This window comes from Miniopterus schreibersii, assembly GCF_964146895.1.
Source record: "Miniopterus schreibersii genome assembly, chromosome: 6".
NCBI classification, from domain to species: domain Eukaryota; kingdom Metazoa; phylum Chordata; class Mammalia; order Chiroptera; family Miniopteridae; genus Miniopterus; species Miniopterus schreibersii.
In genome coordinates this window covers 10,181,969-10,202,938 of record NC_138107.1, presented here as the reverse complement: position 1 = coordinate 10,202,938, position 20,970 = coordinate 10,181,969, and the positions used below count along the sequence as shown (strand labels likewise).

The following is a 20,970-nucleotide window of genomic DNA, read 5'->3' as shown; positions in this document are numbered from 1 at the left end:
CTGAGTGAGCATCACCTTATCTACAATTTCTGCCCCAAGAAAGGGAGTAAAAGTCATCAGAGTATCCCCCACCCCCGCCTCCTCCAAGCAGCAGTGGTCCCTTGGGGAGCATTTGTTCACCCTCAGAGTTAAGGAACAGATAAAAAAAGTCATTTGGACCAAAAAGGAACCCACATTTGGCAGGGGACTGAGAGCAGTGTGCGTGATACTGCTGGGCACGGCATTCTATGTGGCCTGGCCCTTCCCTAATCCCTGCCTCCTCCCGCTAGAGCAGGCTAATCCTGGGGTCTGCGGGTAAAGACAAATGAAAGCACCTCACTAAGGTGAGGGACAGGATATGGAGGAAACAGCCAGTGTCAGGAAGCTCCCAATAGCAAGCAGATTCTGACCCTGATGGCTCTAGAAGACGGCATTAAGATAGAAAAAGCAGAGAAACAATACAAAAACAGCCGTGGAATGCTGATTTAAAGACAAACCCACAGACCCTGCGAAACCACTACATAGTGGAAATTCTAAAACTAATCTTTAAAATGGCTATCCTGAGTCACTAAGAAAAGTTGATGTTTTTTACTTAGTTTAAGAGGGCAGGGGACTTAACTATAAAAACTGGGGGATGTTCATTAAAACAAAAAACAAAGTAAGAATGCTCCTTCTTTGCAATATTATCTGATGCCTGTAATTAACACATGAGAAATACTGGAAGGCAATACACTAAATAGTTACAGTCATAATTTCCAAGTGGTAGAAATATGGTAAATTTTTATTTTCACTTTCATATTTTTCAAATTTTTTCAAATTTTTGCAACAAGGATCCATTGCATTCATAATCTTAGAAAATGTGTTTTAGAAGAAAGCAAAGAAATTTAAAACAATTTTAAATAAAACCTTAAATTAACATTGAAGTGGACAAATTTCAGTTCTTTGGAAAAAATTGCTCTACAGAGTAATGTATATAGTGAATAAGTATATAGTGAATGAATATATATTCATTACTCTTTAAAGCAATTTTTCCCAAGAAATGAAATTTGCCAACTGCAATGTTAAGATTTTTATCTAAGATTGTTTAAAATTTCACCCCTTTATTTGCATACACACACACACACACACACACACACACACACATACACTAAAAGAAAACCCTGAAAACTAGTCAACTTTCCTGCTATATCCTGTTCAACTTGACCATTGCTTTGAACTTGCTCTTCAGCTGTTCCATCTTTAATGCTAACTCCTCTGTCTAAACTAGACTGAGCCTCTCCTTTAGAATGTACAGGGGGATCATGATTTCCTAGGAGAGGAAAAGTATGTTGATTTAGTCTAAGCTGCTATTTTCTCAGCTTATAAAATATTTTATAAATATTTATGACACAGTTAATAATGCTAATAAAACTATTAAAGCTTGCCAAGGATATTATACATTATTTTAAAATCACAATATTAAAGTATTTTCTCCAGTAAAGGTTGTTTCTCTATCTGTACTTGTGCCTTTTGAATAAAAAATTTCATACCACTTCAGCCATCTCCACCGTGTGTGCAGTAGTTCAGGATTTGTAGTGCAGGCTGGCAGGAGCAGATGGAGACGAAATATGGTTTGGGCAAAGGCTGTCAACATTTTCCTTGGGTATATTTCTTGCCTTCTATCCTATACTATCACTGACCCAGATCACAAGTCATCACTTTTCATTCATCTTGGCTGAAAATGTAATGAAACTATTGGAATTTTCTATATCTGGTTTTAATAATACTTGGCACATTACAATGCCAAGGTCTTGGGAAAGAGAATACGTGCTCCAGCCCCAGCCTCTTTCAAGGTCTTCTCTCATTCAAAAGTTAGCTGCATGAGAAGGCCTCCTTTAACAGATTATGCCAATTTTTAATCACTTGAAGGGAAAATAAATAAAAGGCAAGGTGGATTTAGTTTCAGGAAAAGATAAGCTTATTCCCTTTATATATTTATCCACATCCATATCTATATCTGTATCTATATCTACCTATGTTTTTTAATATATAAAATAAAATTTTCCATAAATGGTTTTAGTCTTGGTGTATATTCTCAATGATGGGAGAAAAGGGGCAAATCCCCTTCTGGCCAGTTGACGAGCAGTTGGTTGGGAGCTGAGGGTGGCAGGCCTCCCTAGTTCACAGCGACAACAGGCCCACTGCCTCCTGAGTGTCCTTCCCCCTTATTTCCATTTCTGATAACCATTATTTAAACATTGTATATTCTCACCTGTGCTGGAAAGTGACTGAGGAAAGGTAAGAGTTGAAATCCTGAATCACTGATTTGATAGAATGCAGATCGAATTATGTTATGTAATGATGACATCTGCATTTTTAACAAGTCCATAAGCCAAATCTCTACAGGACCTTTGGCCATAACAGGATTGTCCAACTAAAAAATATATTACAAATTGATAATAATTTGATGTTTTTAAAAATGTCACACACAACTTGCTAAATCATAGTTCCTCAATGCAGAGCAAATAGTTTTATATTGTACACAAAATATTTAAAACAGGAGTAAAATCAACTAATAGTATAGGTGGAAGGAACTATAAAGATCATCCGTCTAAAACTTTCATTTTATAGATGATAAAATGAGTCTCAGAGAAATTAAGTGAGTTATCCAAACTAGTTTAGAACACAGGGCTACAGAACTGGAACCCAAGTCCACCCCACTTCCCTTTTTTCATAAGAGAATTGCATTCTCCTTGACCTAAATTTTTAAAGAAATCCTAATATCAAAAGTTTAACCAAGTTAAATTACAATAATTTTTTCTCCTTCTCTTGATATGACAGCCAGGATCCGATCATATTCTTTTGGATGAAATGTCACCTCATTTATGTTGTCAGATACTGCAGGGAGATGTGGCTGTAAGAAGCACAAGACAAAGTAAAAACATCATACATAAGCCTAAACACAAAAGCCATTGAGATGTTTTAAAAAGCCTTAATATTTTTGATCTTTGTAAAAGATTAACAATTTACTTCATTGTTTCAAAAAAAAGAAAAGAAAAGAAAAGGCCTTGCTTTGACCCTTGACGGACTTGGAGGCCCACTTTCTAAACCCAGCCCTGCAGAATGTGTCCTCCAAGTCCTTGAATGCCCCTCTTAGACCATGGGGACTGGGCTAATGACTGTCCCTCCCCAGCTCAGTCCTGCCTTCTCTCTTGGCTCCACCTCTACCTCACGCAGCAGCATCTGCTTCTCTCCTTTCTCATCCCCACAACTTCCTGGAAACCAACAGGGGAGATATTATTAGCAGTTTCCCAGACTCCCAAACCAGCAACTGGCCCTGGGATGGGTGTGTTTCAGTGCCTCCCACCCCCATTTCTCTACAGTTTCTCTCTTCCTCCTGGAAGTATTGCCCTGGGAAATGGCTAAAAGCATGTGAGAAGCATTCTGGATGGAAAAAAGGACAAATCAAAACCACCAGCTCTATTTGATCTAAGAATATTTAGACTAGAATATTCATAATAATGAATTGCACTTGGTGAGCATGTAATGTATGCTGGATACTTTTCAATGCATTATCTCATATAATCCTTATGGTAATCCTATGAAGTGGGAACCATTAATTTCCTGATCTTACAGATGAGAAAACTAAGGTGCAGGAAAATTAAGAAGCTGGCCAAGGTCATTCAGCTGGTGAGTGGCATAATCAATGACCCTTGCTTCAGGTTGATGGGCTCCAAATACACAGAAAAAAGGATATTTTATAATCAACATAATTTTGAATGTTCTTCTTTCCTGCCTCTACTTTTTAAATGTTAACTTCATTTTTATCAACCATTATGTATGCTGTGGGGAAAGAAAGGGGGGTTAGGCAATAGATACTTCGATTATACCTGTATGGTATGGGAATCGCTGGCTTGTCCAAGAATTTCCAAGAGAACTGGGTCGGATACAAAGAAGAATCTTGGAAATAGTAATCGCTTCTTTTCCAAATACCTTTAAATAAAGTCACATTACCAAATGATATTTTTCTGAATTATTTATTTATTTTTAGGCAAGACATGATCACTAATGTCTTCAATAAGATAACAGCAAACACCTATAGTCATTTCCCATTTGCCTCTGAAATGTTTTCTTATAACCAAAGCCACGCTACACTATGGATATCACTTGGGAAAATGAGAGAAAACCAGAAAGGGATTCAGAGGAAGCCTGCCCAATCTATCATCTTCTTTCTCATCAGGAGCTCTCCTGTGGCCTAAGAGTATTACGAACCTCAGTATGGCTTAATCCCAGAGTGAACATAATTTATCCACAGACCAGCGCATTTTGAGTGAAAGGGGGAACAGCTAACCATTAAGCTATAGATATAAACTTAGACAAGGCAGGATATATGTTCACCCTATTTCACATAGAAACTGAGAATGAACTGCTTTATAAGAAAATTATCCATGAATTTGTCTGGTTAGTTGTTTTCTTAGTGCACATCTCTATTCCACGCCTATGTTGGGCTGAATGAAAGCTCCACCCCAACCCCCCAAAAGACAGGTCCACATCCTGTTCCTTGGAATCTGTGAATGGGATCTTGTCTGGAAAAGGGATTTTTATAGATGTATTAAAGTTAAGGGTCTCAAGAAGAGATCATCCTGGTTTATGCAGATAAACCCTAAACCCAGTAAGTGTCCTCATAAAAGATACAAGAAGAAAAAAAAGTGAATTCAGAGATAGAGATTGGAGTTATATAGCCACAAGCCAAGGACCTCCCAGAGCCATCAGAGCTGAAAGAAAAAAGGAAAGATTCTCCCTCAGAGCCTTCAGAAATGCTGACACCTTGATTTTAGACTCCTGACCTCCAGAACTGTGAGAAAATAAATTTCTGTTGTTTTAAGCCACCCAGTTTGTGGTAATTTGTTACAGTAGCCCTCCAGAACTAATACCATGCCTTAACTCACTAACCCCCAAGTTGAAGGTGTCTTTTTTTGCAGAAAAATTAAATTTATGTGCAATGTTAAATCCCTATCACCACTCCTACCATCACTACCAAACCAGAAATATATTAACCTGTTTGGGTAAAACACCAGCACATATAAAATGATAGGTCATTTAAAAATCAAACTCTTACCCTGTAAGTGACTTCTGACATACTTCCAGCTGTTCATGTAAGTGAGGTAACAGTTGCCCCATGGTTTCATCTCCAACACAGCAGCTGATTACATTGGGATTCTCATGAGCGCGCTGCATTATCTTTATCCATGACTTGTCAATATTCTGGAAACGTTTTGCTTCCTAAAAACAAATCCACAGTCAGTAAAAATTAGCATTTGGAAACTTGAATAAAGCAAAGCATTCACTTCAGAATTTCCTATAGTTCTTCAAACCAGCCTCTGTTAGTTTCATAATTTAAAGGGACAACTCTTTTTCATCTGAATTAATTCTGAACGACAAAAACCCAAAGTCCTAAAACTGCTTATTGAAATACTGCTTCATCACAATAGAGCTGATCACTTGTTTCCTTACATTTAATATGTTTTTCAAAGTGCCACATGATTAATTTGCAAAGCTATCAACTTTAAGCTCAAATCTAGTCTCACTCCTGCTGTTCTGGTTTGATGAGAAGACTGAAAAAATGTGAAAATAATTTGATCTCAGGATCCTTGGAATAATTACAGCTCAGTAATACCCCAGGAAAAAGAAAGAAGAAAAACAGTAAAAATCCAAAACAAAGCTTCATTTACATTTTTTCAAATGAAAATTTTATATTTACTATGGATGATAGTAAGCTTTGCATTCAATTGCAAGAATGCCTCTAGAAACTGGCACAATCTTGACTATTTTAAAAATTTTAAGTGCATTTTTTAAAAAGCAGCTTTCTGATTAAAAAAGAAAAGATTTGTGTTTTAAAAATGTGTTATAAAGGGAAATCGTCATTTTCAAAACTCTTTTATCCTTGCCCGGCAGGCCTGGCTCAGCGGTTGAGCATCGACCTAGGATCCAGGCGATCTGGATTCAATTCCCAGTCAGGGCACATGCCCAGGTTGCGGGCTTGATCAATGACTCTCACCATTGATGTTTCTATCTCTCTCTCTCCCTCTCCTTTCCTCTCTCTGAAATCAATAAAGATATATTTTAAAAATAAATAAATAAACAAAACTCTTTTATCCTTGATTTTTAATCTGTATAGATCCTGTTTGTAGTTGTGGAAATTCAGAAAGAGCATGCTTAACTTTAAAAAGGGGAAGTTATCTTCACAGAATAAAGATATTAGTGAGTTATTGGCATTTACTTAAAAGTCTCCAAAAGAGCTGTTTTAATGATTTTGTTACATGCTTCTAAGGTGAAATTTCCTTGCTCCATGGTATATTGCTGATCTACCATGAGTCACCTTACTACTAGTTAATTGTACTTACAGAATACAGATTAACTTTAATTCTACTCTCAGTGGGATATTAACTCTTAGAAGAGATGAACTGCTATAACTTAAGAGTACCATACTTGAATGTATCTCACACCCTAAAACAACCTGGAGATTTTTCAATGTTTGAAAATATGTGAATTTCTTCTGTCTGCTCATGTAAATCAAAGGTCATTTAGAAAAAATTTGTTTTGTAAAGGGCCAGATAGTAAATATTTTAGGCTTTGTAGGCCATATAGTCTCTCATATAACTACTCAACCCTACTGTTGTAATGCTAAAGCCTTTAAACAGAACATAAATGAATGGACATGTCTGTGTTCCTATAAAACTTTATTTACAAAAACAGGCAAGTGAGCCACAGTTTGCCAACCCCTGGTATAAATAACCAAGACATGATCATATGTCTCTGTGAAGACTTTTACAGAGACACAGGCAACACACATCAAATTATTCTATCAGAGTTACAAAAGCCACATTTACCTGAGGCAGCTGTTTGGCAATATCTCCACCTACAAAGACAGCTTCAAGATAAACCCAAAGGTTCTGGACTACTAGCCACTCTTCAATTATATCTGAGGAAGTGGACAATTTATACACCCAATTCTGTATATTTTTTTTAAATGGAGCATTATATCTAAAAAGAATACGAAAATGTTACATTTCAATGATGATTCAGAAAATAGTATGGCCTAACAAAGAAAATTATAGGAGAAACATTCCTTTGGAAATGAACATTTTTTTCCTAAGAGGCAGTTCCTAATAAATTTCTTATAGATAATGAGATTGTTGTTTTTTTAAATAAGACTCTTATAGTGATTTCACCTATTGTTCCCATGTGTTAGTCAGTCAATAGGAAAATGGGCCAAGTTTTATGCCACAGAGGTCCAGAAAGGAAATGTGCTGGTTGCTGCTAATTCCACCAGGTATGGTACCTATTCTTCAGTGCTACAGATCCAAGATAGCTACCCCAAAATAGCATGGTTCCTGTTTTATGACCATCATGGCTAGTGGTAGGGTTTTATGAGAATACAAAATGTCCAGAAAGCTAGGCACAATAAAGAAATACAAAGGTAAGAGTAGATGCCATGGAGGAAGTGATGAGAAGCTACTTGGTAAAGACCCAGTCACCTACAGTTGGATTAAAAAGCTGTCTTCAGTTTGTGGCAATGTCAAATAGTGTTGATTTGGTACAGAGGCATGTCCCAGTAAGCAGTACATGTTCACTAGGGTCTTAAAATTTTCCTTGATCCAGGAGAGGGTGACTTGAAGGTGTTCACATACAAAATGGAGTTCTTCTGGGTAAAGTCTGATGCCTGAGTGCAACACACTTCTCTGGAAGTCTTGTTACACATAGATGTATAAAAGGAGGCTGTACAAAAATTTATCTCAGGAGGTAGGTGAGTTGTTTAGGCAATAAGAGGCATTTTTCTCAACATCCGTTATATATTGTCCATCTGACCACTGTTCTACAGCTAAAAGGCAGTCAACATGCCAAAAGCATCTTCAAAATCAAGAAATGCACACACAAATCATATGAATGGGCATTTTAGGGAATTGAAGCACCACCTAGATATTTGGGGCCCCAAATGGTCCTAACCAGAGGTTAAAAAAAAAAAAAAGTTATCTTTGATGATAGATAAGTTCCCAACATGAAAAAGAGACATCTGAAATAAAATCCTACATAACCAGCTTTTGGCCTTTGGCAAGGTACCTGCATTGCATAACTTTACATTGAAGAACCTGTCATGACTGATAGGAATATCCACAGAGCCCCATGAAATCAGGACCCACCAGAAAAGTGTCATACACTCCAGGCAATATCTAGAGTCAATTCTCACCCATGAAGATATACAATTTCCTTCTGAAGTTACATCCAGGTAGCCCTAGAGATATCTAGGTATCCTTACACTCTTTCTTAGCAGGGCTTCAACACTGACTTGACTAGTACTATGAATAGATACTATACTAATTAGGTTACATGCAAGTTAAGTATATAAGAAACAAAGAAAGCTTTCAAATCCTGAATTCCTTGGCCATAGACACTGTTCAGGTTAATCTACAGTCCTCCTTCAAGCGGTTATCATCCAGGAAATAGAATGGCAAAATTTGCAATGAACTATGGGGAAGTAGTAACCTGTGAAGTCTAGGAACCACTGTATATATGGTCACCTTTGCTAGGATTATTCAGATTCCCTAAAAGCAGAGGGTGCACCCTACTATCTTAACCCCAGCAAATTCAAGCCAGAACTCCCTGGACTAGGAGCTGTGCGGATTAGTGCATTATCCCAACATAAGACTACCTCTGGGGCCAGAGGTCATGCAGGATGTCATTCATTAACCAGTGATCCTAAAATGGAGAAGGGGTGCTAGAATCCCCATGCACCCTGTACATTGACCTCTGTTAATGATGGTGTTGTAAATTATTTCTTAGGTGTGTTGAGGTGAAGAACAGTTGAGAATTACTACAGTTGAGAATAGCCAGGGGATTAGAGATGGCTAAAACCACAATATCTGACAGTATACTTAATCTGAGTCCCACTGGAACTTCCTCCAACAGCATGAAATCACAGTCACCTTGGAGCCAGTTCAGTAGTCCAATGATGGACAGGTTGCCTCATTCAGGCCACAGAGAACCCAGCACAGATATAGCCATGTTTCACCATTAAAAAATGCAAATTGTAAGTGCCAAGCCTCTAATGGCATATTCCTTTCATGTGTGGCCAGCATGCTTTTCCTGGGCCATTGGGTGAATAATTGAGCAGATTTAGCCAAGGAGGGCAATGATGACAGATGAGAGAAATAAAAGAGAGAGGAAATAAAATGAAGAGGTGATTTCAGTGGGGAATCAGGTGTTCAGGAGATAAGCTGCTAATTTGAGTGCAAATAATTACGGGGACCATCAGAAAAAATAGGAAAGGGAGATAAGTATCATGAAAGGGAGATGGAGGCCATGATTATTAGGGAGGAAAGGTAGTTCATGGAGGGACACACTTTAGGTCAGAATCTCATGTTATGCTGCAACTGCAAACTGGGTTTTACCTAGCATTTTATAGCCTTAAATACCAAAATAAAACCTTCCCCCCAAATTATAAAATTACCTGTTGCTTAGTAAGGATCCCAAGACCATTAAACTATCCTCCATCAAGGTGATAATTTCTAACGATTCACTTCCTTTGAGCAGGAGCTCTCCCTTTCCCTTAAACGCTGCAAAACTCAGGCTCTGGTTGGTCCAATTATCAATAACCAGAGACAGCTTGGCTTCAATATCCTTCTCCTTAATGGCAGATATGCAAATATCCTTTAGAGAGAAATCAAAGACTATGTCACAACATTTTCCATTCCAAATTAAGTGCAGTGTAAAATCATAGAATTTTTGAGCTTGGACCTAGAAGTCATTTAGTCATTTTATGGCCAAGAAAACTGAGGCTCAAGATCATTGTGTTGCAAGTTCAAACTAGAACCTTCTGAAACTACTATTTTACTGTAGCACATACATAAAATAATGGAACTTAAATCATCATTTCTCTTGATTATATTTTAATTGGAATTTTTTGACCAAAATGGAGATAATCACATCTGCTCTATTTCAGCAGCTTGCTATGAGAAACAAATGAGACTATATGCCAGAGTCTTTTGAACTCTTTAAAGTAACATATAAACATTAATATATTCCTGCCTGTTTTGGCCCTAATATGAACATCTCATTTGCTTAAAAGTCAATTCTATTTTTATCTTATGCGTTTCCCTGTATGTTTGTTTTTAGAATCCTTGATATGAAAGTCTCACAAGTGAAAATAAAAGTAAGCTATTTTCCCCACCGTGCCTCAATTTATTTTCATACTTAGAATCACAGAATCAGAGATGGAAAGGAACTTAAGGTTGCAAGGTATTTCCACAGTAAGTATAACAAAAATTAGTGTGTGATAAATGGCATAAGAGTGTATAAACTGCTATGAATTCTGAAGAGGGAGAAGTGATATCTGCCTGCAGTGAGGAGGAAAGGCTTCATTGAGGAGAAAGCATCTCAGAATAAGTGGGATTCCGATGGGGGTCACTGGGGAGGGAGAGGACATTCCTTAGCAAGAGGAAAGACTTCCTTTAGAGGAAGTGGATCCAGTAGCAGTAGGAATCAGGCTTGGCTAATAGCAGGGCTTGTGGGGCTGAGCAAAGGAGGTATCTGGTGAAGACAGCACTGAGGGTCTTTTTTGAAGTACCAATAGTTAATAACTGAATCCTGGAATTCTTTGGAATTGTAAAATAAAGTTTTTAAAGCACAGCCTATGAATGCCTATATTCTTAAGTATAAAAACTTACTTATAGGAATTAGATGATCACCAAAGTTTTTTTTTAACTCTTTGTTTCTTTCAATAGTATTTCAATCATATTTATAAATAGGACAAAAATTATTTGGAAACAAAAATTTGGAATACATAGTTGCTAAAAAGAGGCAGCGGGAGGCAGAAGACACAAACCTGGGATAACTATACTTATATCAGACAAAATAGACTGTAATAAGAGACAAAGAAGGTCATTATGTAATGACAAAGAGGTCAAACCAATAAGAAAATACAACATTTATAAATATTTATGTGCCCAAGAGAGGAGCACCCAAATATATAAAGCAAATGTTAGCAGACCTAAAGGAAGAAATAAACAGCAAAACAATAATAGGCCTTGGCCAGTGTGACTCAGCAGTTAGAGCGCCGGCCCATGCACCAAAGGGTCTTAGGTTTGATTCCTGGTTAAGGGCATGTATCTGGGCTGCAGGTTCATCCCTAGCCCCAGTTGGGGTGCACTTGAGAAGCAACCAATAGATACATCTCTCTAATATCAATGTCTCTCTCTCTCTGCGTCCCCCCGCCCCGATGTTTCTCTCTTCTCCTTCCTCTCTCTCTAAAAATCAATAAAAGCATATCCTCAAGTGAGGATAAAAAAAAGAAAGAAACAAGAGAGATCTAAAATTAACCTATCTTTAAACTTCGAGGAAGTAGCAAAAGAAGAATAAACAAAGCCAAAGTTAGAATAAAGGAAATAACAAAGATCAGAGTGAAAATAAGTGAAATAGATACTAAAAGGATGACAGAAAAGATCAAGGAAACTAAGAGCTGGTATTTGAAAAGATAAACAAAACAGACAAACCTTTAGCTAGATTCACCAAGAATAAAAGAAGTAACTGAAATACATAGAATCAGAAATGAAAGAAGAGACATTACAACGGATACCACAGAAATACGAAAGGTCATATGAGACTACTGTGAACAACTATATGCACATAAATTGGACAACCTAGAAGAAATTAATAAGTTCCTAGAAAATCATCTACGAAGACTGTATTATGAGGAAATTGAACATCTGAATAGGCCAATTACTAGTAAGAAGATTGAATCAGTTATCAAAAGCCTGCCAACAAACAAAAGTCCAGGACCAGATGGCTTCACTGGTTAATTCTACCAAACATTTAAAGAAGAATTAATACCAATCATCTCAAACTCTTCCAAAAAATAGAAGAGGAAGGAACACTTCCAAATTAATTTTATGAGCCCAGCATTACCCTGATAGAACCCCATATAAGAAAATTACAGGCCAATATCCCTGATGAACATAGATACAAAATCCTCAACAAAATACTGGCAAACTGAATTCAACAATACATGAAAAGGATCATGCACTATGATTATGTGGCATTTACTTTGGATGCAAGAGTGTTTCAATATCCACAACTCAATCAATATGATATGATACATTAATCCAATAAATGATAAAAATCATATGGTCATCTCAACAGATGCAGAAAAAGCTCAACATTCACTCATGATAAAACATCTTAATAAAGAAGGTACAAAGGAGAGAATGTACCTCAACATAATAAATGCCATATATGACAAACCCGCAACTAACATCATACACAATGGTGAAAAACTGAAAGCTTTTTCTCTAAGATTGGGAACAAGACAGATAACACCTTTTGTGTTTATTTCCACATAGTATTGGAAATCCTAGCCAGAGCAGTTAGGCAAGTAAGAAATAAAGGCATCCAAATTGGAAAGAAAGAAGTAAAATTGTCTCTGCTTGCAGGTTACATGATCTGATATATAGAAAACCCTAAAGATTCCACCAAAAAAGCCGTCAGAACTAATCAACAAATTTAGTAAAGTTTCACAGTATGAAATTAATATACAAAAATCAGTTGTATTTCTACACACTAATAACAAACTATCAAAAAAATTAAGAAAACAATGCCATTTATGATTGCAACAAAAACAATAAATTAACAGAGATAAAAGACCTCTACAATAAAAATTATAAGACATTGAAAGAAGAAATAGAAGAAGATACAAGTAAATTGAGCTAGTTCATGCTCATGGATTAAAAGAATTAATGTAGTCAAAATGTCCACACTACCTACAGATTCAATGCAATTCCTATCAAAATTCCAATGCCATTTTTTCCCCACAGAAATAGAACAATCAATCCTAAAATTTATATGGAACCACAAAATATCCTATATAGTCAAAGCAATCTTTAGAAAGAAGAACAAAGCTGGAGGCATTATGTTTCCTGATTTCAAATTATATTACAAAGCTATAGTAATCAAAACAGTATGGTATTGGCATAAAACAGACACATAGATCAATAGAATGGAACAGAGCCCAGAAATAAACCCATGTGTATATAGTCTATTAATTTATGGCAAAGGAACCAGGAGAAGTACAGGCTCTTCAATAAATGGTGCTGGGAATACTGAACAGCCACATGCAAAAAAATGAAATTGGACCATCATTTTACATCATATACAAAAATTAACTCAAAATAGATTAAAAACTTGAACTTAGGACCTAAAACCATAAAATTCCTAGAAGATAATGTAGGTGGTAATTTCCCTGACATCTTCCTCCAAAGGCCAAGGCAACAAAAGCAAAAATAAACAAGTGGAACTACATCCAACTAAATAGTTTCTGCACAGCACAGAAAACCATCAACAAAATGAAAAGGCAACCTACTAAATGGGAGAAAATATTTGCAAATCATAAATCTGATAAAGGTTTGATATCCAAAATATATAAAGAACTCATACCTCAATAGCATAAAAACAAACAAACAAACAAAAACAAAACCCAAACAACTTGATTAAGAAAATGGGTAGAAGATCTGAATAGACACTCAAAGACAACATACAGGTACATGTCAAGGTGATCAATGTCACTAATCATGAGGGAAATGCAAATTAAAACCACAATGAGATATCACTACATACTTGTTAGAAGGACTCTCATCACAAATACAAGAAATTACAAGTGTTGTTCAGGATGTGGAGGAAAGGGAATCTTTGTGCTCTGTTCATAGGAATATAAACTGGTGCAGCCACTATGGAAAACAGTGAGATTCTTCAAAACATTAAAAGAACTACCATTAATCCAGTAATTCCATGTCTGGGTATTTATCTGAAGAAAATGAAGACACTAACTGAAAAAGATATCTGCATTCCCACTTTTACAATAGCCAAGACTTGGAAACGACCTAAGTGTCCATCGATGAATGAATGGATAAGTAAGTATAGATATTTTTCATCAAAAAAAGAGAAAAATCCTGCCATTTGTGACAACACAGATGGACCTTGAGGGCATTATGCTAAGTGAAATAAGTCAGACAGATACAAAGAACAAACTGGTGGTCGCCAGAGGTGAAGGTGGCAGTGGACGGTGAAATGGATGATGGTGATCAAAGGTACAATCTTCCAGTTATAAAATAAGTAAGCTCTGGGATTGTAATGTACAGCATGGTGACTATAGTTAGTAATACTCTATTGTATATTTTAAAGTGCTAAGAGAATAGATCTTAAAATTCTCATCACAAGAAAAAAAATTGTATTTCTGTGTGATGATCATTTCACAATATGTACATATAGGGTGTCCCTCAAAAATGTATACAAACACTTTGAATAATTATAAAGGCAATGTTTATTAGAATACATTTCATTTTAAAAACTGAGCTATTAGCTGTTAAAGTATGTATACATTTTTGGGGGGAAACCCTGTATATTGAGTCATTATGTTGTACACCTAAAACTAATATGTCAACTATATCACAATTTAAAAAAAGATATCATGCAAACACTAAGCACAAAACAAAAAGAACCAATTAAAAATCTTGGAAAAAAATGTAATAATTTTAAATAGTTAATAGACATAGGGAAAAGTTACAATTAGAAATTTGGAAAATGTTCTGAGGATTTCACCAAGTACATAATATAGAAATGAAAATATTTTTTAAATAGAAGTACAGTTAAGGCATAAGGAGGACAGATTGAGGAGCTCCAAAACTAACATATTTCAAATAATCATATTATCTCCTTGAGTAGCAGCATTATTTTACAAAACCAAGAGATGTTCAGGATCACCCCAAAATTTGAGGGTGCATCTTATGGGGCAATTAGTATAGCCTGGAATAAAATGTCTGTCTGTATAATTCTGTATAATTTTCATAAAAGAAAAATGAGATATTCTTTAATGAACCATCTTATAATTTTCGGTACCTCGATGTCATCCTTATTTTTAAGGAGTGGCGCTTCCATAATATTTCTTAGACAAAAAGAATCAGATTCCACATCAAATGGGGTTCCAGTTAACTCAGAGATTCGATCCCAGTGTCTCTGTTTCATTGCCTTATTGGTCATCATTTCTAGTAGAGGACATGACTCACTGAAATCATCAATTCTCTTTTTCAGATCCAAAAAAGCCTGCCAATCTTTAAGACCTTTTGGAAGTTTACGACACCTTTCAGAAAAAAAGAAAAAATTATTTCATCTACACATTTCTTTGAAGAAGGTGTTATGCATTTAGAGCAATATATCAGAGGATAAATTCATTTGTGATATACCTATAGGATACTAAGAATATAAGCACTATAAAAATAGGAACTTAATTCAATTGAAACTCACCTGTTTTGAAACTCCTGCAGTTCTGCATTAATTTTTTCAATGTCTACATCTCCCCAAAGGATTTCATAATAACCACTAATATTGCCCATTACAGTGTCATACAGTCCATATAGCTTCTGCAGCAAATTGAGTTCCTTTCTGGGAAACGAAATAATTAAGTCATTACATAATGTATATTTTTAAAATAAATTCCATTATTAGATAAGCAGAATTCATCTAATCAAATATTTCATACACTGTGTATAAAATCTTATAGATACCAACGTGCATATAATCCTGTCAGTTTCCAAACAAAGACTTAATTAAAGCTCCGTAAATTAGGTGAAGTTTATAGCCCTGAAGTATTCCAAATCATACTGTGACCTGACATTGACAAATTGTTTGATTATTATTACCATACCAATCACTGCAAACAATGTGACCAAAACATGATAACAAGATCAAAGCCAAGGCTAAGGTTTTATTTGTTTTTTTTGCTTTCAAATGCCAGCTGGATTTTTATGAGAATGTTTGCCTTTTAGGTCTGACATTAAACATCACTCTCCTAACAACACCTTTCCCTCATGTGCCCAAATGGAGTTATATCCAAACCAAGAATAAAAGGAGGGATTCCAGGTCCATGTGAAAGGAATGTCTTTATTGTGAAAAACACCAAAAATTGACCACTCAACAGCGTCTGTGGATTTTGCCAAGTATTCCTCAACCATTAGCATACAATGAGGGTCCAATGGACCCAATTTTTAGTTTTCTGTTTATTTTCCAAGTAGCCCTAAACTATTTGTAAAAAGTAACATTCACAACTGTTATTATTTATTACAAAAAATGCAGAGACCAAAGCTAAAATTTGCTTAGGTTCTTAATAGAGTAAAATTCACTTTATTTTCCAATTACCATGTAGGTACACTGGACCCTGTATGAATCTAAGACACATTCTGGAATCCTTGTTTTTCCATTTCTTATTTCATTTTGCTAATTCATCAGCCTAGGGATTATTAATCACTGATTATTCCCAACTGTGCTAAAAATAACTAACATGTAAGAAAAGAAAATGATGCAATCTCCTCTAAGGATGATTCACTATTGCATCATCCTTACAGGAGACTGCATTCACAACAGTGAATTTTCAAAATTCACAGCAGTGAATTTTTTCACTATTACATCATCCTCCACATTTCTTACTATACTGTCCCAAGTATTGCATCATTTTACAAGAACCCATAATAAAAAAATAAAAAAAAGAACTCTGGAGATACGATTTCTGTAATCTTTTAATTTTCCTTTATTTAGTTTTCAATTTAAATAGTTAAGAACTCAAATTTGTCATTTTCTACCTAAAACAGCAAAGAGAAAAAAACTGACTACAGAAAGTGTTTCTGCATATTAAACAGAAAAGAGACAGAAAGCAGCACTCCAGACTCTAATTCTGATAGTGAAACAGACTGTGTAAGTGAAATCTCACACTGAGTCTTTAGATGATGATAACCTAGATGAGTTTTATTAAGCTCAATGATTTGTGAGTGAACAATATATTTCATTAGAGGCAAGGGCTTGACCATGCAATAATTTACAACCAGAATGTAGAAGATATCATTCTACCAAAAAGATGTGACAATGTACTTTATTTATGATGTTTATGTAAGTTTTATTTGATACATTCCTTAAGTAGACAAACATTGATGGCAGATGTGTATTCAAACAAAACAGATGATATAGAAATAAAAAAAATTCATTGAATTGATCATTCAAAGCTCAAAGTAATGATTTTTGAATTTATAGTGCAAACAAAATGATCTGAGTTTTCAACAATCTTGAGTTTTAAAAATACAAGTCTAACAAAAAATCAGAAGTAATGATAGACTACAAATATTGGAGACGGATTTGAAATCTGGAATCAGTGTTTACAGGATGGGTATGCTCCAGGTTCATGCATGACAGCTGATGAGTAGTTGGGTGCATTCAAAAGTCAGTCTCCATTTCATGTATATATATCTTAAAACCAGGACATTTGGTGTAGAAATTTGAGCTTTCACTGCTTAAGTTCTTATTAAATTTTCTAAGAAAATTGCTTTTCACCATTCGTTTATTCTTACCTCTATAAATTATTCATAAATTATTTAAAATATAAAAAATAAAAAGTGCCCATTGGTCCAAATGGTAAATAAGAATGATTATTTTTCCTAGAATACTAAGAGTTAAAATAATACACTGAGCCCTGGCCAAGTAGCTCAGATGGTTATAGAGTGGCATCCCCATACACCGAGGTGGAACAACAAATCAATGTTTGTTTCTCTCCTCTCTCTCTCTCTTCCTCTCTCACTATAAAAAAAATAATAAAAGAAAACATTGAGTCACAGATGTAGTATGAAAAAAAGTTAACTAGAAAGTTTATAAAAATAGAGATTTCTTAGGACCCAATCCCAGGGATTCTGATTTACTAAGTCAGGGTCAAGGACCAGACATTTGTAATACTAACACAATTGGTCACTGAGTTAAGCCTGGTGAATGATTATTTTAGAAAAAAATAGAAACCATCTACCCTAAATGGCTGAAGCATTAGTTTATCTTCAGACAATTTCAGGTCTGTTTTGCCATGACATTTTCATGCTGTGATTTTGAAAAAAAGTCAGCATGAAGTTCTTTCCTAAAGCCAAGATCCCAATAAGCTAATACCAAGCCAAGATCCTAATAAGCTAATTTTGCCTTTAAGAGAAATTATATTTAAAATTCTATTAAAATATACTTGTTTAAATCCTAGATCCACTGTTTACAATCACTTAAGTTCCTTGGCCTTCAATCTCCATGAATTCTATATCTACTCAACTACAAAGAGCACTTAGCATAAATTCAGTAAGACGAGATTGAGAGCTGAGGATGGCTAGTTCTTTAAATAAACCAAAATTACCCAAAATTGCAGTGTTTCCACACAATCATTGACTCTATTAAAAAATAGTGAAAAGAAAAAAATAAAGCACAGGCTAAACTTGACCACGAACACCCAGAATTTTTGCAATGTATTTTCTCCGATTCTAGAACACTGCTTTTGTATAAGGAGACTATGTATATAATGGGTGAGGAACAGCCAAGAATAAGGGGATTATTTAGGAATGCCCCATGGAGGGCCTTCTCTGCATGATAATGGATTTAATGATGATATGATTCTTCTAATAGACAATATTTAATTATTTGTTTGTAACACTTATAAAATATCTAAACTTACTTGACTTTGTGTAAAACCTCATAGTCAGTCACAGGCAATCCAAAAAGTTGTTCACCAGATGAATACGTAACAAACTTTCTCCACAGATCATCAAAATTGGCCTATAAGAGGGTTTTTGAATTGTAGTAAAATATAATTAATTCAGACCCCATTAAAGTAGAATGTATTTATAATTGGAATAAAAGCTACATGAAAGTTTATTTCATACTATCTATGAAACGGGGATTTGTGGAAATTCCAAGATGGCTGTGGATTAAGTAGAAACTATACTGACAGTCTCCCAGGACAACACTGAAATGACAAACAAATATAGAAAAACCATCCTGCATAACCAACTGAAGACTAGGTGGAGAGAACCCTCATCAAGAAGGACGTAAAGCACCGACTGTATAGAGACTCGTAGGAAGTGCAGAGGTGCAAGAGGGCTGATTGGGCTCCCACAGGCAGCACCTGAAGTCCTGGAGGGATATCTCAGCTTTAGGGGGTTCCCACTGAGAACTCTGGGGGCCTAAACTCCCAGCTGAGCTTCCCAGCCCAGAGAACCAGAACTGAGAAAGGCACCCACATAACAACTGGCTGTGAAAAGCAGAGGGGTTTCTGTCTGCCAGGGAGAGACGGCTGGAAATGCAGGCACCCTCTTAAAGGGCCAACACACAAAGTTTCACGTACAGCCACTCACCTTGGGCTACAATGCAGGAAAGGCAGAGCGAACTAGAGCTATGTGAGGAAAATCCATGGGTGCTGGCTCTGGGGATAAATCTTGGAGGGTGGCAATCTGGATTCCTGTGCTGAGCCATTCCCCCATACTGCAGGTGACATATTTCTCAGGTAGACCTTTACCATCCTGGCAGCTTTTGCTTGAGGGGGGAAGCAACGGCCCACCCTATTGGAAAATCTCTTGCCCCACCCTGTGAAGTTTGTGCCTTGCTGTGGTCTACAGCCTGAAGCTCATTAACAGACTAAGAGTAACAATCAGCCTCCAGGCAGAGGTGGACCTCTGGGTGCTTTGAGTCTTTGCCTGATCTGTTTCTTGACCTGGGGCTTGGAAAAGCAAAAATTGGTGCACATCTTAGTCCTTTCCAAATGCACTCAACCTCGGACCCACAAGCTGTGGATCGCTGATAGCTAAAAACAGGCTACTTAAGGTCATTCACAAACAGCATCTGACATTGACCTGCATCAGAGACCCTCCAAAAAGACTGAGACCCATAGCAGATCTACCTAACACATAGAAACAAGCCCAAGTACACAGCCTTTTTTTTTGTCTGGGAAGCTCTTTATTTCATTATCTATTTTGAATGTTAGCTTTGCTGGAGAGAGTAGTCTTGGTTTCAGATCCTTGCTTTTCATTACCTTGAATACTTCATGCCATTTCCTTCTGGCCTATAGAACTTCTGATGAGAAATCATCTGACAGCCTTATGGGAGCTCCTTTGTAGGTAACAGATTGCTTTTCTCTTGCTGCTTTAATATTCTCTCTTTGTCTTTAATTTTTGGCATTTCAATTATGATGTGTCTACGTGTGGGACTCTTTGGGTTCTTCTTGCTTGGGACTCTCTGTGCCTCCTGAACTTGTGTGACTTTTTCCTTGACCAGGTTAAGGAAGTTTTCTGCCATTATTCCTTCAAACAGGTTCTCTAACCCTTGCTTACTCTACATCTTCTGGCACTCCTATGATGTGAATATTGTTATGTTCATGTTGTCCCACAGCTCTCTTAGACTGTCCTGTTCTTTAACTGCTTTTTCTTTTTGGATCTCTGAGTGGTTTTTTCTATCCTGTCTTCTAATTCGCTGATCTGATTCTCAGCTTCCGCTATCTGGTGTTTTTTCCTTCCAATGTATTCTTTATTTCTACTATGCCATTCTTAATTTCCTGCACAATTACCATGTCTTTTTACATGCTGTTGAACATCCTTACAATCAGTATTCTGAACTCTACATCTGATAGATTGCTTATCACCATTTCATTTACCTCTTCTTCAGAATTCTTTTGTTCTTTCATTTGGGGCTTATTTTTTGTCTCCCCATTTTGGCTGTTTACTTGGGCTTGTTTCTATGTATTAGGTAGATCTGCAAGGGCTCCCAGTCTTTTTGGAGGGTCTCTGATGCAGGCCAATGTCAGATGCTGTTTCTGACTGACCTTAAGTACTCTGTTTGGAGCTATCAGCGATCCACAGCTTGTGACTCCTTCTTCTGGGGCTGGGTACATTTGGACAGGACCAAAATACACACCATAGTCTGATTTTCCAAGCCCTGGGTCCAGAAGCAAATTAGGTAAAGGCTCAAAGCATCCAGAGTGCCACCTCTGCCTGCAGGCTGATTAATCTGAATCTGTTAATGAGCCTCAGGCTGCAGACCACATCAAGGCACAGGCTTCACAGGGTGGGGCAAGAGGTTTTCCAATGGGTGGGGCAATTGCTTCCCCACCAGGCAAAAGCTCCCTGGCTG

At 36.4% G+C, this 20,970-nt stretch overlaps 1 protein-coding gene across 1 annotated transcript in view; it reads right to left on the bottom strand.

Moving 5' to 3' along the window:
• DNAH8 (dynein axonemal heavy chain 8) overlaps nt 1-20,970 on the bottom strand; it is a 248,175-nt gene that overhangs the window by 140,879 nt on the left and 86,326 nt on the right. Inside the window, exons 32-40 of the mRNA XM_081141591.1 lie at nt 18,524-18,624; nt 15,307-15,444; nt 14,902-15,142; nt 9,467-9,666; nt 6,849-7,002; nt 5,078-5,241; nt 3,849-3,951; nt 2,768-2,872; nt 2,231-2,392 (exon numbers count right to left, since the gene is read on the bottom strand). Coding sequence (XP_080997717.1) covers nt 2,231-2,392; nt 2,768-2,872; nt 3,849-3,951; nt 5,078-5,241; nt 6,849-7,002; nt 9,467-9,666; nt 14,902-15,142; nt 15,307-15,444; nt 18,524-18,624 — 1,368 coding nt within the window. The remainder of the gene's footprint in view (nt 1-2,230; nt 2,393-2,767; nt 2,873-3,848; nt 3,952-5,077; nt 5,242-6,848; nt 7,003-9,466; nt 9,667-14,901; nt 15,143-15,306; nt 15,445-18,523; nt 18,625-20,970) is intronic.